Below are 21,494 nucleotides of genomic sequence, written 5' to 3' on the forward strand. Positions count from 1 at the left end.
CAACCTGCTTTTCTTTAAACCTTTTTAACCCTCTCTTCACTCATAAAAGAAAGTTAACACATTGTTGCAAATAGAAAGAAGATTTTGTTTCAGTTAAGGGACAAATTCATATTGTTTCAAATCATAGCAGGAGAGAAGTTAAAAAGGACAAGAAAGTCAAATACAGTTTTTATCCCCTACATCTGTGGTAATAGAATTTTGGAATAAATGACCAGGTAAGACCAACAAAACTGACAAGTGTAAATAGGTTCAAGAATACTTGAATGTACATTTGGAGGGAGAAGGGATTGAGATGGGCAGGTGGGTTTAGATCTAACAAAAAAAAATGCCTCGGTTTGATTCACCTGATGGGTTTTTTGCTGCTCCTAAAATTTCTTCAGTATTGTTTAGCGGCTTATAATTTTCAATGCTATAAATAGGAACATGTGTATAACGTGCAAACTTAAAATCTAGTTATAAATCATAACTTTTACTGACCAAATTACCACAGGTGCTAATTCAAGTGATTTTCACAGTTTCTTTGAAGTTTTGCAATTCTGTGACATTTGTTCAGTAGCCCTGATGTTGAGAGTTACAGTCCAAGATTCACAGTCACTCTTCCATTTACTTCTAGGTTTTTTTAGTCTATAGAAAGATTTGTAAATCACTCAGTTCATTGTTTTGTCCATAACCCACAGCTGGTGATTATTCTGGCCTGTCATCTGAGATGATCAGCTTCATCGATGACACCAACAATCTGGTTTTCATGAAGATGGAACAGTTGCTGGCTGGACATGAGATAAAGCAAAACGTAACGTGAATTTCACTTCATGATTTAGCAACACTTTCAAAATATAGACACATGTGAGGTGCAAATTTGCACCTCACATGGTGCATTGGTATACTGATACATTGTGTGGAGGTGTGGGAGTCTGTGACTCTTAACACCAGCAATGAAATTGTAAACCACCTTCTTGAATGCATTTATGATGTGTTTTTTATATATATATTCATTTTTTCCAATGAAGGGGCAATTTAGCATGGCCAATCCACCTAACCTGCACATCTTTGGGTTGTGGGGGTGAAACCCACGCAGACATGGGGAGAATGTGCAAACTCCACATGGGCAGTGACCCAGGGCCGGGATTCGAACCCAGGTCCTCAGCGCTGCAGTCTTAGTGCTAACCACTCCACCACCGTGGTGCCCTTTTGATGTTTTTTGTTATAGCATCTAGAGCAAATATTTTACCACAATGTGTTCTCAATCAAACATGGGTGTCAAGTGGAGAGGGATAATTAGTAGCGACTAGTCACACATTGGCGGCACGGTGGTGCAGTGGTTAGCACTGCTGCCTCACAGCACCGAGGCAATTTAGCGTGGTCAATCCACCTACCCTGCACGTCTTTGGGTTGCGGGGGCGAAACCCGTGCAATCACAGGCAAATATGCAAACGCAACACAGACAGTGACCCAGAGCCAGGATCGAACCTGAGACCTCGGCATCGTGAGGCAGCAGTGCTAACCACTGCGCCACCATGCTACCCTGACTTTATCACTTTTAGTTTGTTGGAGCTACAGTTTACAGTTGTCTCATTTTTACAAAGTTTAAACTGCTATGATTAATTCTTACAGGATCCTAACTCTGATTTGGCACAAAGCTCAGTCACGTGGAAGTCCTCACGGACAGACTTGGCCAGGAGACGCCCTAAATCAGTACAGAGTGAAGACTTGCACCTGACGATGCGGCGAGGATCAGCCTTCCAGTCAAAAACCAACGGTATGAAAGAAATTGTAGCATTAGCCTATAGCCATAGCTCTTGGTTTAATCGTAAGTGGCAAGTGCCAAAAAATATTACTCCCCCAACTAATATTAGTAACTTGATGGTCATTTTTGCTGCAATAGAATTGGACTTACAGGAGATGCAAGAGAGTGGAACACATTAAAACTCTCCAGTATTGTTTTAGCCTTAACCATATGACTAAGAACTCCTGATTCAAATTGTTTCCATTCCTACTGAATCTGGGTACAAGTTCACATCACACAGTCCACTTGTACACGATACCTTGTTTTCCTGTTCTTGGCCCTGTCCTAATAAGATACAGTAACCCCGTGGCTGTGTTCTCGTACTAGCAATCCCAAGGTCAAGAGTTCAGCTTCCACCAATGCATGTTGTGAAAATGAATTAAACAAATCTTTTCATTTTTGGGCTAGCGCTAGAAAGTAATTATGAGAAGTGCCAGATTGTTGTATAAATCGAACTAGCTCATTGATCTCCTATTTATTTCCGGACCGTTGACCATCAATAAATGCAATCCAGCCCATAAGAATATAAGAACAAAGGAAATAGGAACAGGAGTACAATACGTGACCCCTTATTTGTTCCACCATTCAGTTTGATCATGGGTGATCATTAGCTTTAACTCCATTTCCCCAGCCACTCCCCATAGCCCTTGATTTTATTAGAGACCAAACATCTGTCTATCTCAGTCTTAAATATATTCAATCGGAGAGCATCCGCAGCCCTTTGGAGTAGAGAATTCAAAAGATTAAAACTCTTTGAGTAAAGAAATTTCTCCGAATCTTAGTCCTAAATGATTCGTTCCTTAACTTGAAACTGTGTACCCATGTCCTAAGTCCTCCCGCCAGAGAAAACAGCCTTCAGCTTTACGCACCTAAACTTCCATAATTAAGTTTTGAAAATGAATACAGTAAAATAGCACTAACACTTCTTTCCCAGCAGTCCCATTCTCACACAAACGCTAAAAATTGTCAAACCCATGGGTAGTTGTTCTCCGCGGCTTGCCCTTGCTCTGGTCTCAGCCTTCCATTGATCTACAATATATGTTCCCTCAGCGCTGCTCACTAGATTCACTTCTGCACCTCTCACAAAATCTCAACACTTGCATGACCATGAGACCACCCAGAAGGTTTTGACTGGTTGAAACTCTCAGGTAACCGGCAGAAGCAGTGGCAAGAATAAAAGAACAAAGAAAAGTACAGCACAGGAACAGGTCCTTCGGCCCTCCAAGCCTGCGCCGACCATGCTGCCCGTCTAAACTAAAATCTTCTACTCTTCCAGGGTCCATATCCCTCTATTCCCATCCTATTCATGTATTTGCCAAGACGCCTTAAACGTCACTATCATCCCTGCTTCCACCATCCCCTCCGGCAGCAAGTTCCAGGCTCCCACTACCCTCTGTGTATAAAAACTTGCCTTGTACATCTCCTCCAAACCTTGCCCCTCGCACCTTAAACCTATGCCCCCTAGTAATTGACCCCACTGCCCTGGAAAAAAGCCTATGACTATCCATTCTGTCTATGCCCCTCATAATTTTGTAGACCTCTATCAAGTCGCCCCTCAACCTCTGACGTTCCAGTGAGAACAAACCGAGCTCCTCATAGCTAATGCCCTCCATACCAGGCAACATCCTGGTAAATCTCTTCTGCACCCTCTCCAAAGCCTCCACATCCTTCTGGTAGTGTGGCGACCAGAATTGAACACTATATTCCAAGTGTGGCCTAACTAAGGTTCTATACAGCTGCAACATGACTTGCCAATTTTTATACTCAATGCCCCAGCCAAGAAGGCAAGCATGCCGTATGCCTTCTTGACTACCTTCTCCACCTGTGTTGCTACTTTCAGTGACCTGTGGACCTATGCACCTAGATCTGTCTGACTGTCAATACCCCCAAGGTATTGGGAAAGGGAGAAACTGTGATTGGAGGATCAGTGAGTATGTGTGGGAGGGCATGGCCAATCCACCTACCCTGCACATCTTTGGGTTGTGGGGGCAAAACCCACACAAACACTGGAAGAATGTGCAAACTCCACACAGGCTTTGACCCAGAGCTGGGATCGAACCTGGGACCTCGGCGCCGTGAGGCAGCAGTGCTAATCACTGTGCCACCATGCTGCCCCGATTCTTAACATTTTTAGTAAGCCATGGATGAATCTTTCCTGCTGAGATTTTTTTATTTTTATGGAATTGGTACCAAAACGGAATTATGTCCTTGAGCTTCAATTCATTGTACCTTGGGATAATGTTTCTACACAAACAGTTCATTTATTAACATTGCATCTGGTTTGCATATCATTGACAAATATATGGGAACAAATATTCTTCAGCCTATCTTGGGTGATGATGTACGTGATTACTCAATTGTTACCTGGAATGATCAGTTTGTCCTATTAGGATAGGTTGGACAGACTGGACTTGTTTCCACTGGAGCTTAGAATAGTGAGCGGTGACTTGATTGAAACAGTCTTGACAAGGTGGATGTAGAAAGGATGCTTGCTCTTGTGGGTGAGTCAAGAACTAGGGGGCACAGTTTTAAAATTAGGGTTGTCCTTTTAAGGCCGAGATAAGGTGTAATTCTTTCTCTGAGGATTGTGCAACTTTGGACCTCTCTGCCTCAGAAGACAGTGGAGGTGGGGTCAGTTAATATTTTTAAGGCAGAAATAGATAGATTCTTGCTAGGTAAGAGAATAAAAGGCTATCGAAGGTAGATGGGAATGTGGAATTTGAAACACAATCTTATTGAATGATGGAGCAAATTCAAAGGACCCAATGGCCTACTTCTGCTGCTATTTCATATGTTTGAATTTGAATGATAGGATATAAAGAGTAGGAGTAATGAAAATGATAGAAATTGTGAACCCCACAGAATGATTCATATCTTTCAAATGTTACAGTGCACAAAAGTCATCCATTATGAAATGATTTTTTAGGAATCAGAGAAATAATCTGGTCCAACATGGCTGTCACTTTTACCTACCTTCTCATCATATCCTTTAATCCATTCCTTCTCCACTGGTAACTTATTCCGCAATAGTGGGAAGACCACCACCTGGAAGTTGCCCAAGATAGGCTGAAGAAGTTGCCCTCCAGGCCATTGACAATCCCGACTTGGTAATATATCACTTCTTTCCAATGACATTGGGTCAAAATCCTGGAACTCCCAGCCTAACAGCTCTGAGGGCGTACCTACTCCATATGGACTGCAGCGGTTCAAGAAGGCAGCTCGACACCACCTTCGAGGGCAATTAAGGATGGGCAATAAATGCAGCCCTGAAATGACCTGTGATGCCCACATCTCTTGAATGAAGAAAAAAAATTGGACGTCAAGTGTATGATTATTGATATTTAAACTACAATATAGTTTCTGAACTGATTTTTTTCTTCCCGCTTTTTAAAATATATACCCAAAGTGAAACATTTAGTTTTACATTGTGACGATTATTATACTCTTGTGAGGAATTGTTGTTCTTGGATATACTGATTTAAATAGTTTTATAGATGGAGACAACCTGGAGTCCAAGCTGAATCCCCCGCCACTGAGCAGCATGCAGAGTGAGGTACTTGGAGGCTCAATCTGTGCAATTCTCAGATCAGATCATGAACAGATTCCTGTTATTTGCGAACGGTTGAGGGGGAAGTTGCTTCCAAATACACTGAGAAGCTTCACCTGGTTGGATAAGCTGCTGAAAATGGAGAAACAAAATCACACCACGGTCTCAGTAGAGTAAGAAGTATTCAATTGTTATTCTGTTGTAACATTTTATTTTGACGATTCAGTATGTATTAACTTTAGCTTAATGTTCATAACACATTAATTTGTCAGTTTGAGAAGTATCTGTACTTTCATTTTAAGTAGATTAATGCTCTATTAAACTGACAGTCAAGGATGCAATACCAATGCATTAACCATTCAGATACTAATACCACAAACAGCAATTTCTGCGTATATTTCTCTCATTTCAGTGTTTTAATAGTTTTGCCCACTGGTTAGAAAATGTTTCGCGAAGTATTAGCTTCTTATCATTAGATATTTGCAAAATCCTTGGAGCTCTTACTTGAAGAGGAAAGAAAATCCAGTCAGATTATTTAATTTGAACAGGATCCAGGATTAGAGAACACACATAAATCAAGCAATGATAAAGCAAAAACGAAATACTCTGGATGCTGGAAAACAGGAAAATGAAAATATAATGTTATGGAAATACTCAGCGGGTCTGCAACCATCTGTAGAGAAACAGAGTTACATTTTAGGCCAATGACATTTCATCAGATCTACTCTTTTTTTTCCAATTCCCTTCAGTTTCCTACCTTAACAAGTCCAACAAGGTTAGAGAATTGGAAGACATTCACTATCACATCCATTAGTAGATGTGTAAAACATTTTTATTAAGAGCAGGGACTCGGGAGTAGATTGGATATTTGGACACTTGGCTCTGAAGTTATAGAATGAGTTTGACTAAATATGAACTGGGTAGAACAATGGTGGATATCATGTCACACTTAGGAAAGGAAAAATGATTGGTGTTGAAATAGCTCAGGATGAAACTGAAATAAATTGAGCAGTCAATACTTAACATGTCCAAGAATGCATAGCAGCAATCAACAAAGCCAAAACAGCGTTTAACAAAATGACTAAACGAGTTAAATATAACAGAGGAGACAGCAAACAAACTTTATAGTACTCTGGCCAGAATTCATCTTGAATATTTTGTCCAGTCCTGGTTACCAAGAAGCAAGAGAGACACTTAAGTGCTGGTTACAGTGCAGAGAAGGGACATGAGGCTGACACCCCATGTAAGGCATCTAGGTGATCAGCAGAGACCGGAGAAATTTGAACATTTTCATCCGAAGTAAGGAAAATTAGGATATGCAATTATAAATGTGTTCACCTGCAATTATCATGTGACCATTCATAACCGAGGAGGATTGAAAAAAAGAACAAGGGACAGATGATCAGTGAGCTAAATAACTGGTTTCTCATGTTTGTGTCAATTTTGCTGATTGATGACTGTACTCATTAATGATTTTTCTTTTCTCCAAAGTGTTGAGAAAACTATCAGGGAGCGATTTGGGCAGATAGTTGCACACAGAGTGGCCGAACTGAAACTGAGAAGTGCAACACGGTCACCTATTTCTGGACTGGTGGAAAATGCTGTAGTTGAGGTGAGATATGTACATTTTATTTTTGAATCTTAGTTATTTTAATATCCTTTAGCAGACTGGGATGAAAATCATATCTCTATGTCAGGGTCTTGAATGTTGGATCAATCTCAGTCCAGCTTCCAGTGGGCAATGCTCCATGCCACAAAAATGCTCACTGTTGAATCATGAACCTTTAAATGCAAATATTCCTTCCAATTAGGAGTTGATCATACATTAGAATGAATAGAAACTATCTTATACACAAGTCTCTGAAAATCAATCTTAGACTACAAGCTTATCCTCAGTTGATCATATGGGCATCTTTTCATCCACACAGACATTTGAGAAGACACCCTGTATGCAACCATATGCCACAAACGAGCAGATGATTCTGGAGGCTAGTAAAACACTCAATGTTTTATACGTTTATGATGGAACATATGAACCATACCTAATCTACTGGCTCTTTCCTCTCCAGATTGCTTTCAAACATTCATCAGCTAAGGGTGAGTAACAGAAAAGTTGTACGACAGTGGGAAGACATTTAAAGTTAGATTATCAAAGATCCACAATGTTTCAATTGATGAATACAATGTGTAACTTAGTCAAACAGAAGGGATGTTGAATTAATAGACATTGTATACTAACTTTTCAAATCATTCAAATTCCTTTAACATTTGGAACAGAACATTAAAAAAAACTTAAGAGCAACATACACTTGTGACCCCAGGTTTGCCCTCAGCTTGTGTGGCAGTAAGCACTTTGCAATAGGATTAGAGAGAGAAATGTCAGCTAACGTTAGAGCTACTCAATGATATATAGTGACTCTTGATGAAATGTATAGATTTTGAGTGATGGTTTGTTGCAATGTCTCCCATTAATGATTCACTGTCTAGGCAAATCCATGAAGGATGGTAATTTAGGTGAGGTATTAGATAGCAAAAGATGACCATGGAAGGATCCAAATGTTACAAGAGGAGGTTAAAAAGAGTATTTTAAAACTATGTTGCTTGTCCAAAGATTATAGAGCTTTGATTTCAACACAGGAGGAGAAAGACATATAGGAAAAAAGTTTTTTGCAGCTTAGAAGGAAAGAGGAAAGTTCAGAAAACCATTGACCATTTACCTTGGGCAGCACGGTAGCACAAGTGGATAGCACTGTGACTTCAAGCGCCAGGGTCTCGGGTTCGATTCGCCGCTGGGTCACTATCTGTGCGAATGGCCTCCTGCACTGTATGTTCTATGTTATATAAATAAGATGGAGAAAGAGAACGACAGGGAGGTAAGAAGTTAAAGGCAAGATGGATTAATTGGCAGCAGATTTGGGGCAAAATATACCCTCCTATCTGGGAACAGGCTGGAAGGCAGGAGCACTGTATAATATGGTGGGAAGGCATGGGATAGAAAGGCTGACCCTCACTATTAAGTCAAGGATGGGGAAAGTCAAGGGCAGCCTTCCCACTGAGAGGACAAGGGAGGTACTTAAGTGGTGGCCTCCCTGTGGGGTCAGGAGGGCACCCTGTGGCCCTAGGAAGGCCCGCTCAATGGCAAAGGCAACTTCTGCTGGAAGAGCCCTCCACAATGTCCACCCCCTCTCTGATCAGTTGGGAAGGCCAACTCACTTGTCTTCTGGGGCTTGTAGTCTCAGTATTGCCCAGCGCCTCCGGTGGCGCTGCTAGAACTGAAGAGCTGCCAGCCTTTGGAGGTGGAATTCTGTTATTAAGACACATGATAGCCAGCTGGACGAGGATAAGTGGACAGGGTCACTGCCACAGATACTAAATTCAGCCTAGAGTGTGGGAAATGTGTTTCAAAGCCTCTTCAGTTATTGGAACAATATTCAGGACTTGGGTTTGTAGAAAATTAAAAATTGTTTACGTTGAAAGAAATGTTTGCTTGAAAGAGGAAACTACTTTTAGTCAGCTTTAATAATGGAGGAACATTGAAAATTTAATTCAGTTCAGAGCGAATAGTGAGGAGAGGGCAGAAAATAGTGTGTTGCTTCATTTGATAGGTATAAGCTTCAAGGGATATGAAGAAAATACAAGTAAATTGAGTTGAGATATTGATCATCCATGATCTAATTGATTGGCAGAAGAATATGAGGACTAAATGACTGAATCCTGTTCCTATATTCTAGTAGAAAGACTAAGAGTGGAGCTATCACAGGTAAGTGGATGTAAATAACTGGTTAGACATGGGTCATATGAAGAATTTGTCTTCTAGAATTGAAAGAAACAACACTTTTGTTGTCCCATTGATAGGCACAAAGGAGATCAGGACATTGTGACTCACCCTTTGCATTGATAGAGGTGGGTGGTTTACAGCAAAGTAAGTGTGCAGTTGAAGGAATTTAATAGATGTGGAGTGAAATCATTAGCAAAAGAATAGATAGGTTTGAATGATGATTCCTGGGAGCTCATTGATAGCAAGTTGATACAGAAATAAGGAGAGGATAGACTACATTGAATTCCTGAATTACTACAATGGAAAAAAGTCAGATGATAAAATGTCGACTACAGCACAGATAAAGTAATCTGAAAAGAAAATGGATAGCCATGAACATATTGGTGCAAGGCCATATGATTGTTTAGATGAGCACAGTACCAGAACTGCTGCAGGTTTTAAAGACAACTGAGAATATGATCGACAATGCACCAAAGTGTTCATGAGCAGAGTGTAATGGATAGGAGTTCTGCCATATGTAATTCCATATATTTTTCTAATTTACTTACAAGGATTGGCTGACTACTTTAAACTTGATTAATACATGCAAAGAAATAATCACGGGCAGCACAGTAGCATGGTGGTTAGCATAAATGCTTCACAGCTGCAGGGTCCCAGGTTCGATTCCCGGCTGGGTCACTGTCTGTGTGGAGTCTGCACGTCCTCCCCGTGTGTGCGTGGGTTTCCTCCGGGTGCTCCGGTTTCCTCCCACCGTCCAAAGATGTGCGGGTTAGGTGGATTGGCCATGCTAAATTGCCCGTAGTGTCCTAAAAAGTAAGGTTAAGGGGGGGTTGTTGGGTTACGGGTATAGGGTGGATACGTGGGTTTGAGTAGGGTGATTATTGCTCGGCACAACATCGAGGGCCGAAGGGCCTGTTCTGTGCTGTACTGTTCTATGTTCTATATTCTATGATTGTATTAAATGGCAGCACAGGTTCAATGGGCTGAATGGTCTATTCCTGTTCCTCTGCATCCGGAGCATTCTGCAGATTTGTTCAACACAGACTGCGTGAAACAATGCACATCATTGGTTTGCAAATTCCACTTTAAAGACATTATTCCAATGCCAATACATTTTATTACAAAGCAAATAGATTCCTTATAATCAATCAGGGGGCAGAAAAGGACTGAGGTTGCAAAAAGTGAAAAAGAAGAAACGATTAGTTGATACCAAGGAATTGGTATTAAAAGCTTACAGAATGTAGAGGGAGGTAAACTATTTCATGCTCTAACTTTGAAGTCCCGATATAGATTGAGTTGGAGCAGAAGACTGATTTTCAGCACACTGCCTACAGGAAGAGGAAAGATCATATAGCAGAGGAAGAATGAAGGGAAGAAGTTTCAGAGCAGCAATGAACCAGTAGAATCAAAATAGAGATGAGCAAAATAAAAGTAAATTACTGCAGATGCTGGAAATCTGAAATAAGTATAGAAAATGTAGGAAAATCTCAGAACTGGTAGCATCTGTAGAGAGAGAGAAAGAACTAACATTTTGAGTCCGTATCATTCTTCTTCAGTCATATGGACTCAACGTTAACTATGTTCCTCTTTCCACAGACTCAAACAAAAAATTGCTATCAACAAGAGATTGAATCCTTTAAAATCTATTGTGTGATACAGTCTCTTTTTTTATATTATTTATTCTTGTTTCCTTTGGAAAAGCTGAACATCCATATGAACTGGCAATGTACCTGCATCTGCTCATTCACAATCTGTTCCCAACTTGGCCAGAAATTTTTGGAATGGCAAAGCAAGTCATGAAACGTCTGCAAAAAGAAGACCCAGAGTTCTTCACCCACCTTCATTCCTATTTCGCAAACAACACTTCAATTGACCCCAAGGTGAGAGGTCATTGAAGCCTAAAACTTTGGAAACAAATGCGTCTCTGTCAGAAAATAGGTTTGAAAACTATTAACTTTCTACCATACAATATAAGGTTCCAAGTATGGACCTCTCTGGAAGGAATCAAACACCAATATCTGTATGTCTGTCAATCACATTTCTAATTAATTGTCAGAAAATCTGAAGTGTCATAAATCGGGTGTGATGACTTCCGGAAGAAGGAGCCTAACCTTAAAATTGAAGCCAGACTGTTCAGTGGTGATGTCAGGAAGCATTTCTTAGAACAAAGTGTAGTGGAAATCTACAGATCTCTCTGAAACTGAAAGTCAATTGAAAATTTCAAAACTGAGATTGCTAGGTAAGGGTGGATGAAGTTACAGATCAGCCATGATCTAAGTGAATGGCAGAACAGGCTGGAATCGACTGTTCCAGTTTCCATCAACCAATATTCCTTTGTTCCAATAAGAACATCACAGCTGAGGCCAGTCCTGTTCTCACCCAGTGTCCACACATACCCTTTCCTGTAATGATTACTAGACATCCATCAGGATAAAGAGCCTTGGCTGATTTATTTCCTCCCTCGTCCAAAGCACCAAGCTACCGACATTCTAATTGAGATCAGCTAATTCAGTACAAACCATAAATTAGCCACATATCATCCTCTTTTGGTTTCACACTGGCTTTACCAACTGAACTTTCAAGGGACATGGATAGCAGTTCATTTGTTAATACATTGGTTAAATGTTCAGGTCATAGCAAACTATTACAACAATATTTTCTATTTTTTGATTAAGTGTTTTCCGGAAATTAATGCAAAAGGGCAAGCGGTGCTCTAGCAACATGGAAGCAACAAAATGAAAAATCACCTCACTACTCAGGTATTTAGCAGTCTTCACAACTGAATGGCAAATTCAATACAAACAGCTTGCAATCAATACATGCCATCCAGTGGCATCCAACCCATACACTGATTACACAGCCAGAGATTTGGCCACTGCATGACTTTTATTGATTACAAGTTGTTTGTCTTGAGTTTGCCGTTTATTGTTAAAGTCTCAAATGCCTGACTAGTGGGGTCATTTTTTATTTAGTTGTTTGCATGTGGTGGGAAGTAAATCATGTCTGAGGACTGTGGCTTGATTTTTACTGACTGAACTACTGTGAAGAAATGGCTTTAGACATTAAAACCTGTAATAATTGGTTCAACAAAAACAATCATTTGCATTTATAGTTGATAGAATTCTCTCCTTCAATTTAGTGTGAATTGAAGTCTCGCTCCAGCAGAATTTGTGTCTTCCAGCTGAGCATTCAGAGTAGTTATAAAAACAAAGAAAATTACAGCACAGGAACAGGCCCTTCGGCCCTCCCAGCCTGTGCCGATCCAGATCCTTTATCTAACCCTGTTGCCTATTTTCCAAGGCCTACTTCTCTCTGTTCCCCACCCGTTCATATATCTGTCCAGATGCATCTTAAATGATGCTATCGTGCCCGCCTCTACCACCTCCGCTGGAAAACATTCCAGGCACCCATCACCCTCTGCGTAAAAAACTTTCCACGCACATCTCCCTTAAACTTTTCCCCTCTCACCTTAAAATCGTGACCCTTGTAATTGACACCCCCACTCTTGGAAAAAGCTTGTTGCTATCCACCCTGTCCATACCTCTCATAATTTTGTAGACCTCAATCAGGTCTCCCCTCAACCTCCGTCTTTCCAATGAAAACAATCCTAATCTACTCACCCTTTCTTCATAGCTAGCACCCTTCATACCAGGCAACATCCTGGTGAACCTCCTCTGCACCCTCTCTAAAGTATCCACAACCTGCCGACTCCTGTACTCAATACCCCGTCCGATGAAGGCAAGCAATCTGTATGCCTTCTTGACTACCCTATCGACCTGCGTTGCCACCTTCAGAGTACAATGGACCTGAACTCCCAGATCTCTCTGTACATCAATTTTCCCCAGGACTCTTCCATTGACCATATAGTCTGCTCTTGAGTTAGATCTTCGAAAATGCATCACCTCGCATTTGCCTGGATTGAACTCTATCTGCCATTTCTCTGCCCAACTCTCCAATCTATCTATATTTTGCTTTTTCTCTGACAGTCCGCCTCGCTATCTGCAACTCCACCAATCTTAGTATCATCTGCAAACTTGCTCATCAGACCACTTATACCTTCGTCCAGATCATTTATGTATATCACAAACAACAGTGGTCCGAGCACGGATCCCTGTGGAACACCACTAGTCACCTTTCTCCATTTTGAGACACTCCCTTCCACCACTACTCTCTGTCTCCTGTTGCCCAGCCAGTTCTTTAGCCATCTAGCTAGTACACCCTGAACCCCATACAACTTCACTTTTTCCATCAACCTGCCATGGGAAACTTTATCAAATGCCATGTATATGACATCTACAGCCCTTCCCTCATCAATTAACTTTGTCACTTCCTCAAATAATTCTGTTAGGTTTGTAAGACATGACCTTCCCTGCACAAAACCATGCTGCCTATCACTGATAAGTCTATTTTCTTCCAAATGTGAATAGATCCTATCCCTCAGTATCTTCTCCAACAGTTTGCCTACCACTGACGTCAAGCTCACAGGTCTATAATTCCCTGGATTATCCCTGCTACCCTTCTTAAACAAAGGGACAACATTAGCAATTCTCAAGTCCTCCGGGACCTCACCGGTGCTCAAGGATGCTGCAAAGATATCTGTTAAGGCTCCAGCTATTTCATCCCTCCCTTCCCTCAGTAACCTGGGATAGATCCCATCCGGTCCTGGGGACTTGTCCACCTTAATGCCTTTTAGAATACCCAAAACCTCCCCCTTCCTTATGCCGACATGACCTAGAGTATTTAAACATCCATCCCTAGCCTCAACATCCATCATGTCCCTCTCCTTGGTGAATACCAATGCAAAGTACTCATTAAGAAGCTCACTCATTTCCTCTGACTCCACGCATAAATTCCCTCTTTTGTCTTTATGTCACTTCGTGACTTACATCAGATCTAAAAATAAAAAGAGAGTGCTGAAAATACTCGGGTCTAATTGCATCTGTGGAGAGAGAAAACAAACAGAGTGATCTTTCATCAAAACTGGGAAAACATTTCTGGACTCAACATTGAGTTCAATAATTTAAAGTCCTATCATAACTTAATAATAATAATCGCTTACTGTCACAAGTAGGCTTCAATGAAGTTACTGTGAAAAGCCCCTAGTCGCCACATTCTGGTGCCCGTTCGGGGAGGCTGGTACGGGAATTGATCTCGCGCTTCTGACATTTTGTTCTGCATTACAAACCAGTTGTTTAGCCCACTGTGCTAAACCACTGCACGGGCGGCACAATGGCACAGTGGCTAGCACTGCTGCTTCATAGCACCGAGGACCCAAGTTCGATCCCGGTCCCGGATCACTGTACGTGTGGAGTTTGCACATTCTCTCTGTCTCTGTGTGGGTCTCATCCCCACAACCCAAAGATGTATACGGTAGGTGGATTGGCCATGCTAAATTGGCCCTTAGTTGGGAAAGAAGAGTTGGGTACTGTTAAAAACATTTTTACAAAATAACCTCTCTGCACATTTTGTTTAATTTTTTGTTGCTGTTTTTCCCCTCTCTTGTTTCCCTTTTATTTCCTATCCGGACAGCAGCTATTGAGAATCCTGCCATTCTCACCTCGTCTGGACACACTTTTGTTTGTTAACCTGTCCCATTACCACTCCCTTTGGCCTTGCACCATGAAACCTTTTGGAATTTAATTTCTCCTGCACTCATAAGCAGTCAGAGATCTTGTTGTTCTTCTCCTTCTCACTCTTTCTCCCCCTCCCCATTTACTTCTTCACAAGCAATTTCATTTCTAACAGTCCCAGTTCTCACAGTTCTCACATCTTTCCACAGATGCTGCCAGACCGGCGGCAGGTTTAATGGTGGTTGGAGGTGGGGGGCATATATTATGGTGAGCTGGATGCTGCCAGGTGCACCAGTGTATTTATGTGAACATTTAAACACCAAATTGGGAATGACGCAGATTTTATCAAAAGGGTTTTGGCAGCCATCTGGACTCACACCAGCTGATTATGGGGGGAGATTTCACTTGTGTATTAGACCAGAGGATAGACAGGTCAAGTCCCAGGTCTCTGGTTACTTCTGGGATGGCAAGAGAGTTGGCTGTGTTCATGGAACAGATTGGGGGGGGGGGGGGGGGGGGGGGGGGGGGATAGGTCCATGGAGATTAGTCACCCAAGGAAGAGTGAGTTTTCCTACTTTTCTCACCTGCACTGGGTCTACTGCAGAATAGTTTTGTTTCTATGGGAAAGGCGTTATTCCCGGAGGTGGTTGGAGCTGGGTACTTGGTGATAGTAATATTGGACTATGCTCCACGCTTTGTGGATATGCGATTAGAGACGGCCGAGCACAGCACCCACCATGGAGGTTGGACACATCACTCCTGGCAGATGTTAAGTAATGGGTTAAGAGTCATTGCAATTAGTTGTCTAATTTATGTTAACTATCCAATAATTGATATGTAAAGGGGCTTCAGATGGCCTCTGTGTCAGGTGATGTGTAGTTAGAGTTTTTTGCAGAATCTGTTGGAATTAAATAAAGGTGTGTTGGTGAAAAAGGAACAGAACTTTTAACTCTTCATACCACAGCAACTAAAATGTCTAACAGCAGATGAGGGTTTTGTGAAAGGGTGGATTCGGCCATTGGGAATTACATAGATTCCAACCAGAATGGGGAGGTCTCACCTTCCACATTCTGGGAAGCGTTGAAGGCAGTGACCAGAGGAGAAATAATATTGTACAAGGCGCACATGGTTAAGGCTGGCAGGGCTGAAAGGCAGAGGTTGGTAGACTTAATCTTGGAGTTGGTTGGGCAGTACTTCACGGCCCCTACGGCAGAGTTGTTGGCAGAGAGAAAGAGGCCACAAATGATGTTTGAGCTTGAATCGATGGGGAATGTGGTGCGCCAGCCTCACTGTTTGCGAGAGACATTTTATGATGACGAGGATAAAGTCAGTTGATTGTTGGCTCATCAATTGAGACGGCAGGCAGCCACATGCTAAATAGCTCCGATTAAAGATGAGGGGGAGAGCTGGTTACTGCTCTGGATAAGGTTAATGGAGCTTTTGAGGTTTTTTATCTGAGGTTATACAGGTCTGAACCACCGGAGGATGGCTGGGAGATGGAGCGATTTCTGGGCAAATTGGACTTCCCAGTGGTAGAAAGGGTGAAGAGGGAGGGCTGGAGGCACCATTGGGGTTGGAGGAAGTTATAGACTGTTTTGGTTCCATGCAATCGGGGAAAGCACCGGGGCTGGAAGGTTTTGAGGTCGAATTTTACAAACCGTTCGTGGCCTTGTTGGTGCCGCACTTACTGGGAATGTTCAACAACTCTGTGCTGATAGGGGTGCTGCCGGCCAAGCTGATGCAGGCCTTGATTTCTCTAATCCTGAAAAAGGACAAAGATCCCTTGAGTGTGGGTCTTATAGGCCTATTTCGCTATTAATCACTGACGCGAAAATACTAGCTAAGGTTCTGGCGTTTGGAGGTGTGCCTACCAGAAGTGATCTCTGAGGACCAGACAGGGTTTGTCAGGGGCTTACAGTTGTCGTCCAACATCAGGAGACTTTTAAATGTGGTCATGTCGCCCTTTGTGGGGAACTGGTACTGGAGATGATCATCTCCATGGATGCAGAGAAGGCTTTTTACCGTGTGAAATGGAGCTGCATCTTCAAGGTCTTGGGCCAATTTGGGTTTGGTCCTACTTTTATTTCCTGGGTGAAACTGCTATATAATGCCCCCATGTCTAGTGTTCAGACCAATACTGTGAGCTCAGGATATTTCCGACTACACAAGGGCACGAGACGGGGATGCCCGTTGTCTCCTCTATTGTTCATGCTAGCAATTGAACCATTGGCCATTGCGCTTAGATTGTCAGGGGAAAGGAAAGGTTTTGAAAGGGTGGTGAGGAACATAGTGTCCCTTTACACGGATGATTTGTTGTACATTTCTGATTCTCTCACAGGTATGGGAGAAATTATGGAACTGTTGAAAAAATTTTGATCCTTTTCACGGTATAGATTGCATGTAAGAAAGAGCATGGGGGAAGGGAAGATCTCCGATATATTAGTGTTTGCTGGAGATGGGGAAACTATCACTGGAAGGGGTGAGGGGGAAGTGGAAATTAGAACTGGGCCTAGGGCTAGAGGGAAGGGTGTGGTGTGAGATCCTGCACAGGGTGAACTTTACCTCCTCCTACGCTAGGTTGAGCCTGATACAATTTAGAGTGGTACATCGAATGCACTTAACTAAGACGGGTATGAGTGGGTTCTTCCCTGAGGCGGAGGACAGGTGTGAGTGTTATGAAAAATGAAAATCGCTTATTGTCACGAGTAGGCTTCAATGAAGTTACTGTGAAAAGCCCCTAGTCGCCACATTCCGGTGCCTGTCCGGGGAGGCTGGTACGGGAAACGAACCGTGCTGCTGGCCTGCTTGAAAAGCCAGCGATTTAGCTGAGTGAGCTAAACCAGCCCCTTATTACTCAGGAGGGCCTGCGAATCACTCACACATGTTCTGGTCTTTTGGGTAACAGTGTTCGTGTCTGAGCCCTCCTATCCCATGCTGTCTAAGCTTGCGTTGATGTATCTTATTATCTTTCTGTATTCAGGAATTCCTGCTGGAGCAGGTTGCTCAGGAGAAGACACCAGCTCAGGAATTGCACAATGTTAGGCTTGGCTCTGAAGAATTACGTCGCATCAGCAAAGAATTGCTGAAAAATCCAATAATAGTTCTCAAGAAGTGGCTGGGAGAGGTAAGTGCAGTCAAGGGAATTGCACAATATTTGGGATGTCCTGAGTCACAATCTAAATGCAAGTCTTGCATTTAAAAAAATGTTTTGCCCTTCTCCCTGAACCTGGCGCCGAACATTCACTTTGGACCTAAAAGGGATAGAACATTCTAAAAAGTGAAAAGCTGGCTAGAGTGTTGGTCCAAATAGACTTGTAGGTTTGTAGGTCCAAGGACATGGATGATTAGAATGTGTGAATGGTACAGAAAATAATCAAAAAGGCTCATGGAATTCTGGGCTTTATATTCAGCGGGCTAGAATACAAGGGATGTGCAGGGAGAGGGTAGAAGTCATGCTTCAGCTATACAAAGCCCTAGTTAGAGCACACTTAGAATATTGTGAGCAGTTCTAGGCACCAAACCTTGGGGTGGGTATTATTAGTCTTGGAGGAAGTGCGGCATAGGGTTAGAAGAATGATACCTGGATTCAAAGCGTATAAACTACGAGGAGATATTACACAAACTAGTGCCACGAATGTGCGCCCATGTTCACCGCGAGAGCAAGCAGTGACATGGGCACAAAATCTCATGAGACTCAGAAAACAAGAATCTCTCTGACGAGATCTTATTTTCTGAGTATTCCCGCCCCTCACGGGTGATGAAACAATGTTCCCATCAGAAAGTGTGGGAATCTAATTTCAATGCATTTTAATATAATTAGTGGGCTTCCCTGCCATATCTAGCCACCCCCCCCCCATTAGAATTCCCCCCTTGCCGATGTGATGTTGCATCAGTGAGGTTTACAACTGCTTTTCAAAAACGGAAACCAGGAATCTGCCGGGGAAGCACAGGTAAGTAAGTATTGCCCCCAACGCTGCCCCCTAGCAGGCAGGGGGCCCCTCTGGGGAGGTGGGTTGCCGCTGTTCATGTTAGGGGGGGGTTTCCCTTATTCATGGGGGGAGGGTCGCCCTGTATGCGTGTTGGGTTGTTGCCCTTGTCCATGGGGGGGGTGGGGCATATATATATTTTTTGCAGATCAAAGGGCGCCCTGATCTCTGTGGAGCTGCATTACCAGCTCTATTAGGCCCCAACAGCATGGTCTACATCAGGAGATTTTGCCTGCATAGAGTGCTGCAAAATATGCTAGAAAAGCCAGCTGTACAGTCTGTGAGCTGCACTCCGGATTTCTCACCTCAACCAGCACTCTGTGCAAATAATGGAAAATTCTGCCCTAGGATTGATTGTATTCCCTGGAATTTAGATGGCTATGTGATGGCTTGATCAAAGTTTTAAGGATATTATGGCGAACAGATGGGGTAAATAGAGATAAATTATTTATTTTGCTTGGGTAATTAAGAACTTGGGAGCTTAGTCTAAAATTTAGACCTCTCAGGAGTGAAATTAGGAAATACTTGGTCATCAAAGGGTGGTTGAAATTTAGAAAGTTCTTCCACAAATGACTTTAAAAATTGAGACTAATATATTTTTGTTATCCAAGGGTGTTAAGAGATATAGGGCTGAGGAGGGAATATGCAGTTAGTTGCCGATTAGCCATGATCATATCAAAAAGTGTAATTTAGGGACTAAATGCCCTCCTCCTGTTACTTTTACCCATGCAAACAAATGTGCCAACTCCAGATTTGAATCTCTTTACACACCTTACATTGGGTAGTTAGGCTACCCACTATAGCATTGGTGAGAAAGACACTGTCATTTATTTTGGGTGTCACTAAACTATATGTGTCACAGGGTTTTGTAAGCATCCTGGACCTGTCAGCGGTGTTGTTGATCTGGGACCAGCTCTTTATGCAAGACTGGAAGCTTCAGGTGATGGAGGATTTCTGCCTGGCCATCCTCCTTCTGCTGAAAGAGTGCTTGATGGCAGCTGATGATCATCACAGTTTGAAACAGGTAAATAAAGAAATTCATTTTTGTCTTCCAAAAAAACCTTTAAACCCTCTTCGATCTTGCAATAATTCCCGGAAAGTATCTCTGCGACTCGAAGTTTACTTACTATGAAAACGTAATGAAAAGTTGTGAAACTGAAACAGCTGTTTAATTGACTCATTATTCAGGTTGCTGCATCTGGGAGACTTAAACAGTTCCTGATACTCGTTTGATCATAAAATCATAAAAAATAGGAGCAGTAGTTGGCCCTTCAGGCATTGAATGTGCCATTCAATAAGATAATGGCTGATCTGATTGTGGCCAATTTCCTATCTGTCCCTCAGAACCCTCAACTCCTTTTCTAGATAAGGTTGCACCTGAGAATTCTGCCAACTGAGACGCCAGTAGTCTGTCAGGTTAATTTTCTGGTTACAAATTGAAAATAAAGGAGCTGTTCACTTTTATTCTCGCTCAATGAAGGTTCTTGCACCCACAGCACTAGCTTTTTCAGTCCACAGCATTGGGACTCTTTGTCTATGTCCTAATGTTAGTAAATCTTTGGGACAAATTCAGCAGAACCTTTTTGTCAGGACATTAAATTATTTGGTAGCGTCCATTGAATGGCAGAGAAGGTTCAAGGAGCCACAAACTCACTCCTATTTCTTGTGTTCCTATTCTGTAGTCTGTGAAGGAACTGGGCTTGGTGAACTAAATTACCTCTTCCTATTTGTATTTTTCCAAAAGACCCTTCAGTGCATTGAGATAATCTGGTTGTTTGGAGACTGGTGAAAATTATTTTGTTGTTGTTTATGAAGATGTTCATTATTTCTTGAGAAATACTGACCAAGAGTGATATTTCTTCATGTGTTTAAGATGCTGCTTTACAATTAGGCACAAAAAAATCATCCCTAATGATTACAAGTGTTTCAATGAGCAGCATTCTCAGGTGTAACTATATTTAGTAGGTATTAGGAAGCTGTTTCAGATTTCCAGATGTAGTCGTACAACTTAATCAGTAAATTAAATGTTGTGTAATGCATATATTTGCTACAAGGTGATGGTTGTGATTGAAAGAAAGATAGGTTGAATTTATATAGCACCTTATGAAAGGATCTCAAAGTGATTTACGTAATGAGTACTTTTGACATTAATGACAGTTGCTACAGAGATGAACTTGGTAACCATTCTGCATAAGCAACAGCCCATAAATAATGGTTGCAATTTTAAGCCAAGGATCAGGAGAACCCCCTGCTTTTCTAATGCATGTGCTCAGACCAGAATTAGGGTACATAAAAAGAGGCAGACCATGGGTCATTCCACCATGGACTGAATCAGGGTGGAACAGCAAGGTGATGAGGTTCCCACCCACCATCCTTTTCCCTGATTATGTTGCACGGGCGGACATTGAATTCTGCCCATGGAATGTTAATCCAGAACATTCTGACAACCACAATTCAGTAGTAAGTGTAGTATAAATCGGCCTTAAAGTAATGAGTTGGAAGTTTTTTCTCTTTTTAAAAAATAAATTTTGAATACCCAATTCATTTTTCCAATTCAGGGGCAATTTAGTGTGGCCAATCCACCTAAGCTGCACATCTTTTGGGTTGTGGGGGCAAAACCCACGCAAACACGGGAAGAATGTGCAAGCTTCACACGGACAGTGACCCAGAGCTGGGATCGAACCTGGGACCTCAGCGCCGTGAAGCTGCAGTGCTACAACTCCGCCACCGTGCAACCCATGAGTTGGCAGTTTTGACTTTGTTTTTGGTTTTAGATTTTGCAAAAAGTAAATATCCTGCAGTTCATATTCTCTCTCAACCAATGGTCAGT

At 42.1% G+C, this 21,494-nt stretch overlaps 1 protein-coding gene across 11 annotated transcripts in view; it reads left to right on the top strand.

Moving 5' to 3' along the window:
- LOC119975116 overlaps window positions 1-21,494 on the top strand; it is a 142,386-nt gene that overhangs the window by 24,121 nt on the left and 96,771 nt on the right. For 9 of the 11 annotated variants that reach the window (XR_005462659.1, XR_005462658.1, XM_038814663.1 and 6 more), the window contains 8 exons: window positions 678-790; window positions 1,612-1,756; window positions 5,278-5,503; window positions 6,822-6,942; window positions 7,259-7,427; window positions 10,810-10,988; window positions 17,659-17,802; window positions 19,527-19,688. Coding sequence is in view for 9 of the 11 variants with exons in the window: in XM_038814663.1 (XP_038670591.1) it covers window positions 678-790; window positions 1,612-1,756; window positions 5,278-5,503; window positions 6,822-6,942; window positions 7,259-7,427; window positions 10,810-10,988; window positions 17,659-17,802; window positions 19,527-19,688 (1,259 nt within the window). In the remaining 2 variants the exon portion in view is untranslated. The remainder of the gene's footprint in view (window positions 1-677; window positions 791-1,611; window positions 1,757-5,277; window positions 5,504-6,821; window positions 6,943-7,258; window positions 7,428-10,809; window positions 10,989-17,658; window positions 17,803-19,526; window positions 19,689-21,494) is intronic. The other 2 variants (XM_038814668.1, XM_038814670.1) reach the window with 2 other exon arrangements.

This window comes from Scyliorhinus canicula, chromosome 12 (assembly GCF_902713615.1).
Source record: "Scyliorhinus canicula chromosome 12, sScyCan1.1, whole genome shotgun sequence".
Taxonomy (NCBI): domain Eukaryota; kingdom Metazoa; phylum Chordata; class Chondrichthyes; order Carcharhiniformes; family Scyliorhinidae; genus Scyliorhinus; species Scyliorhinus canicula.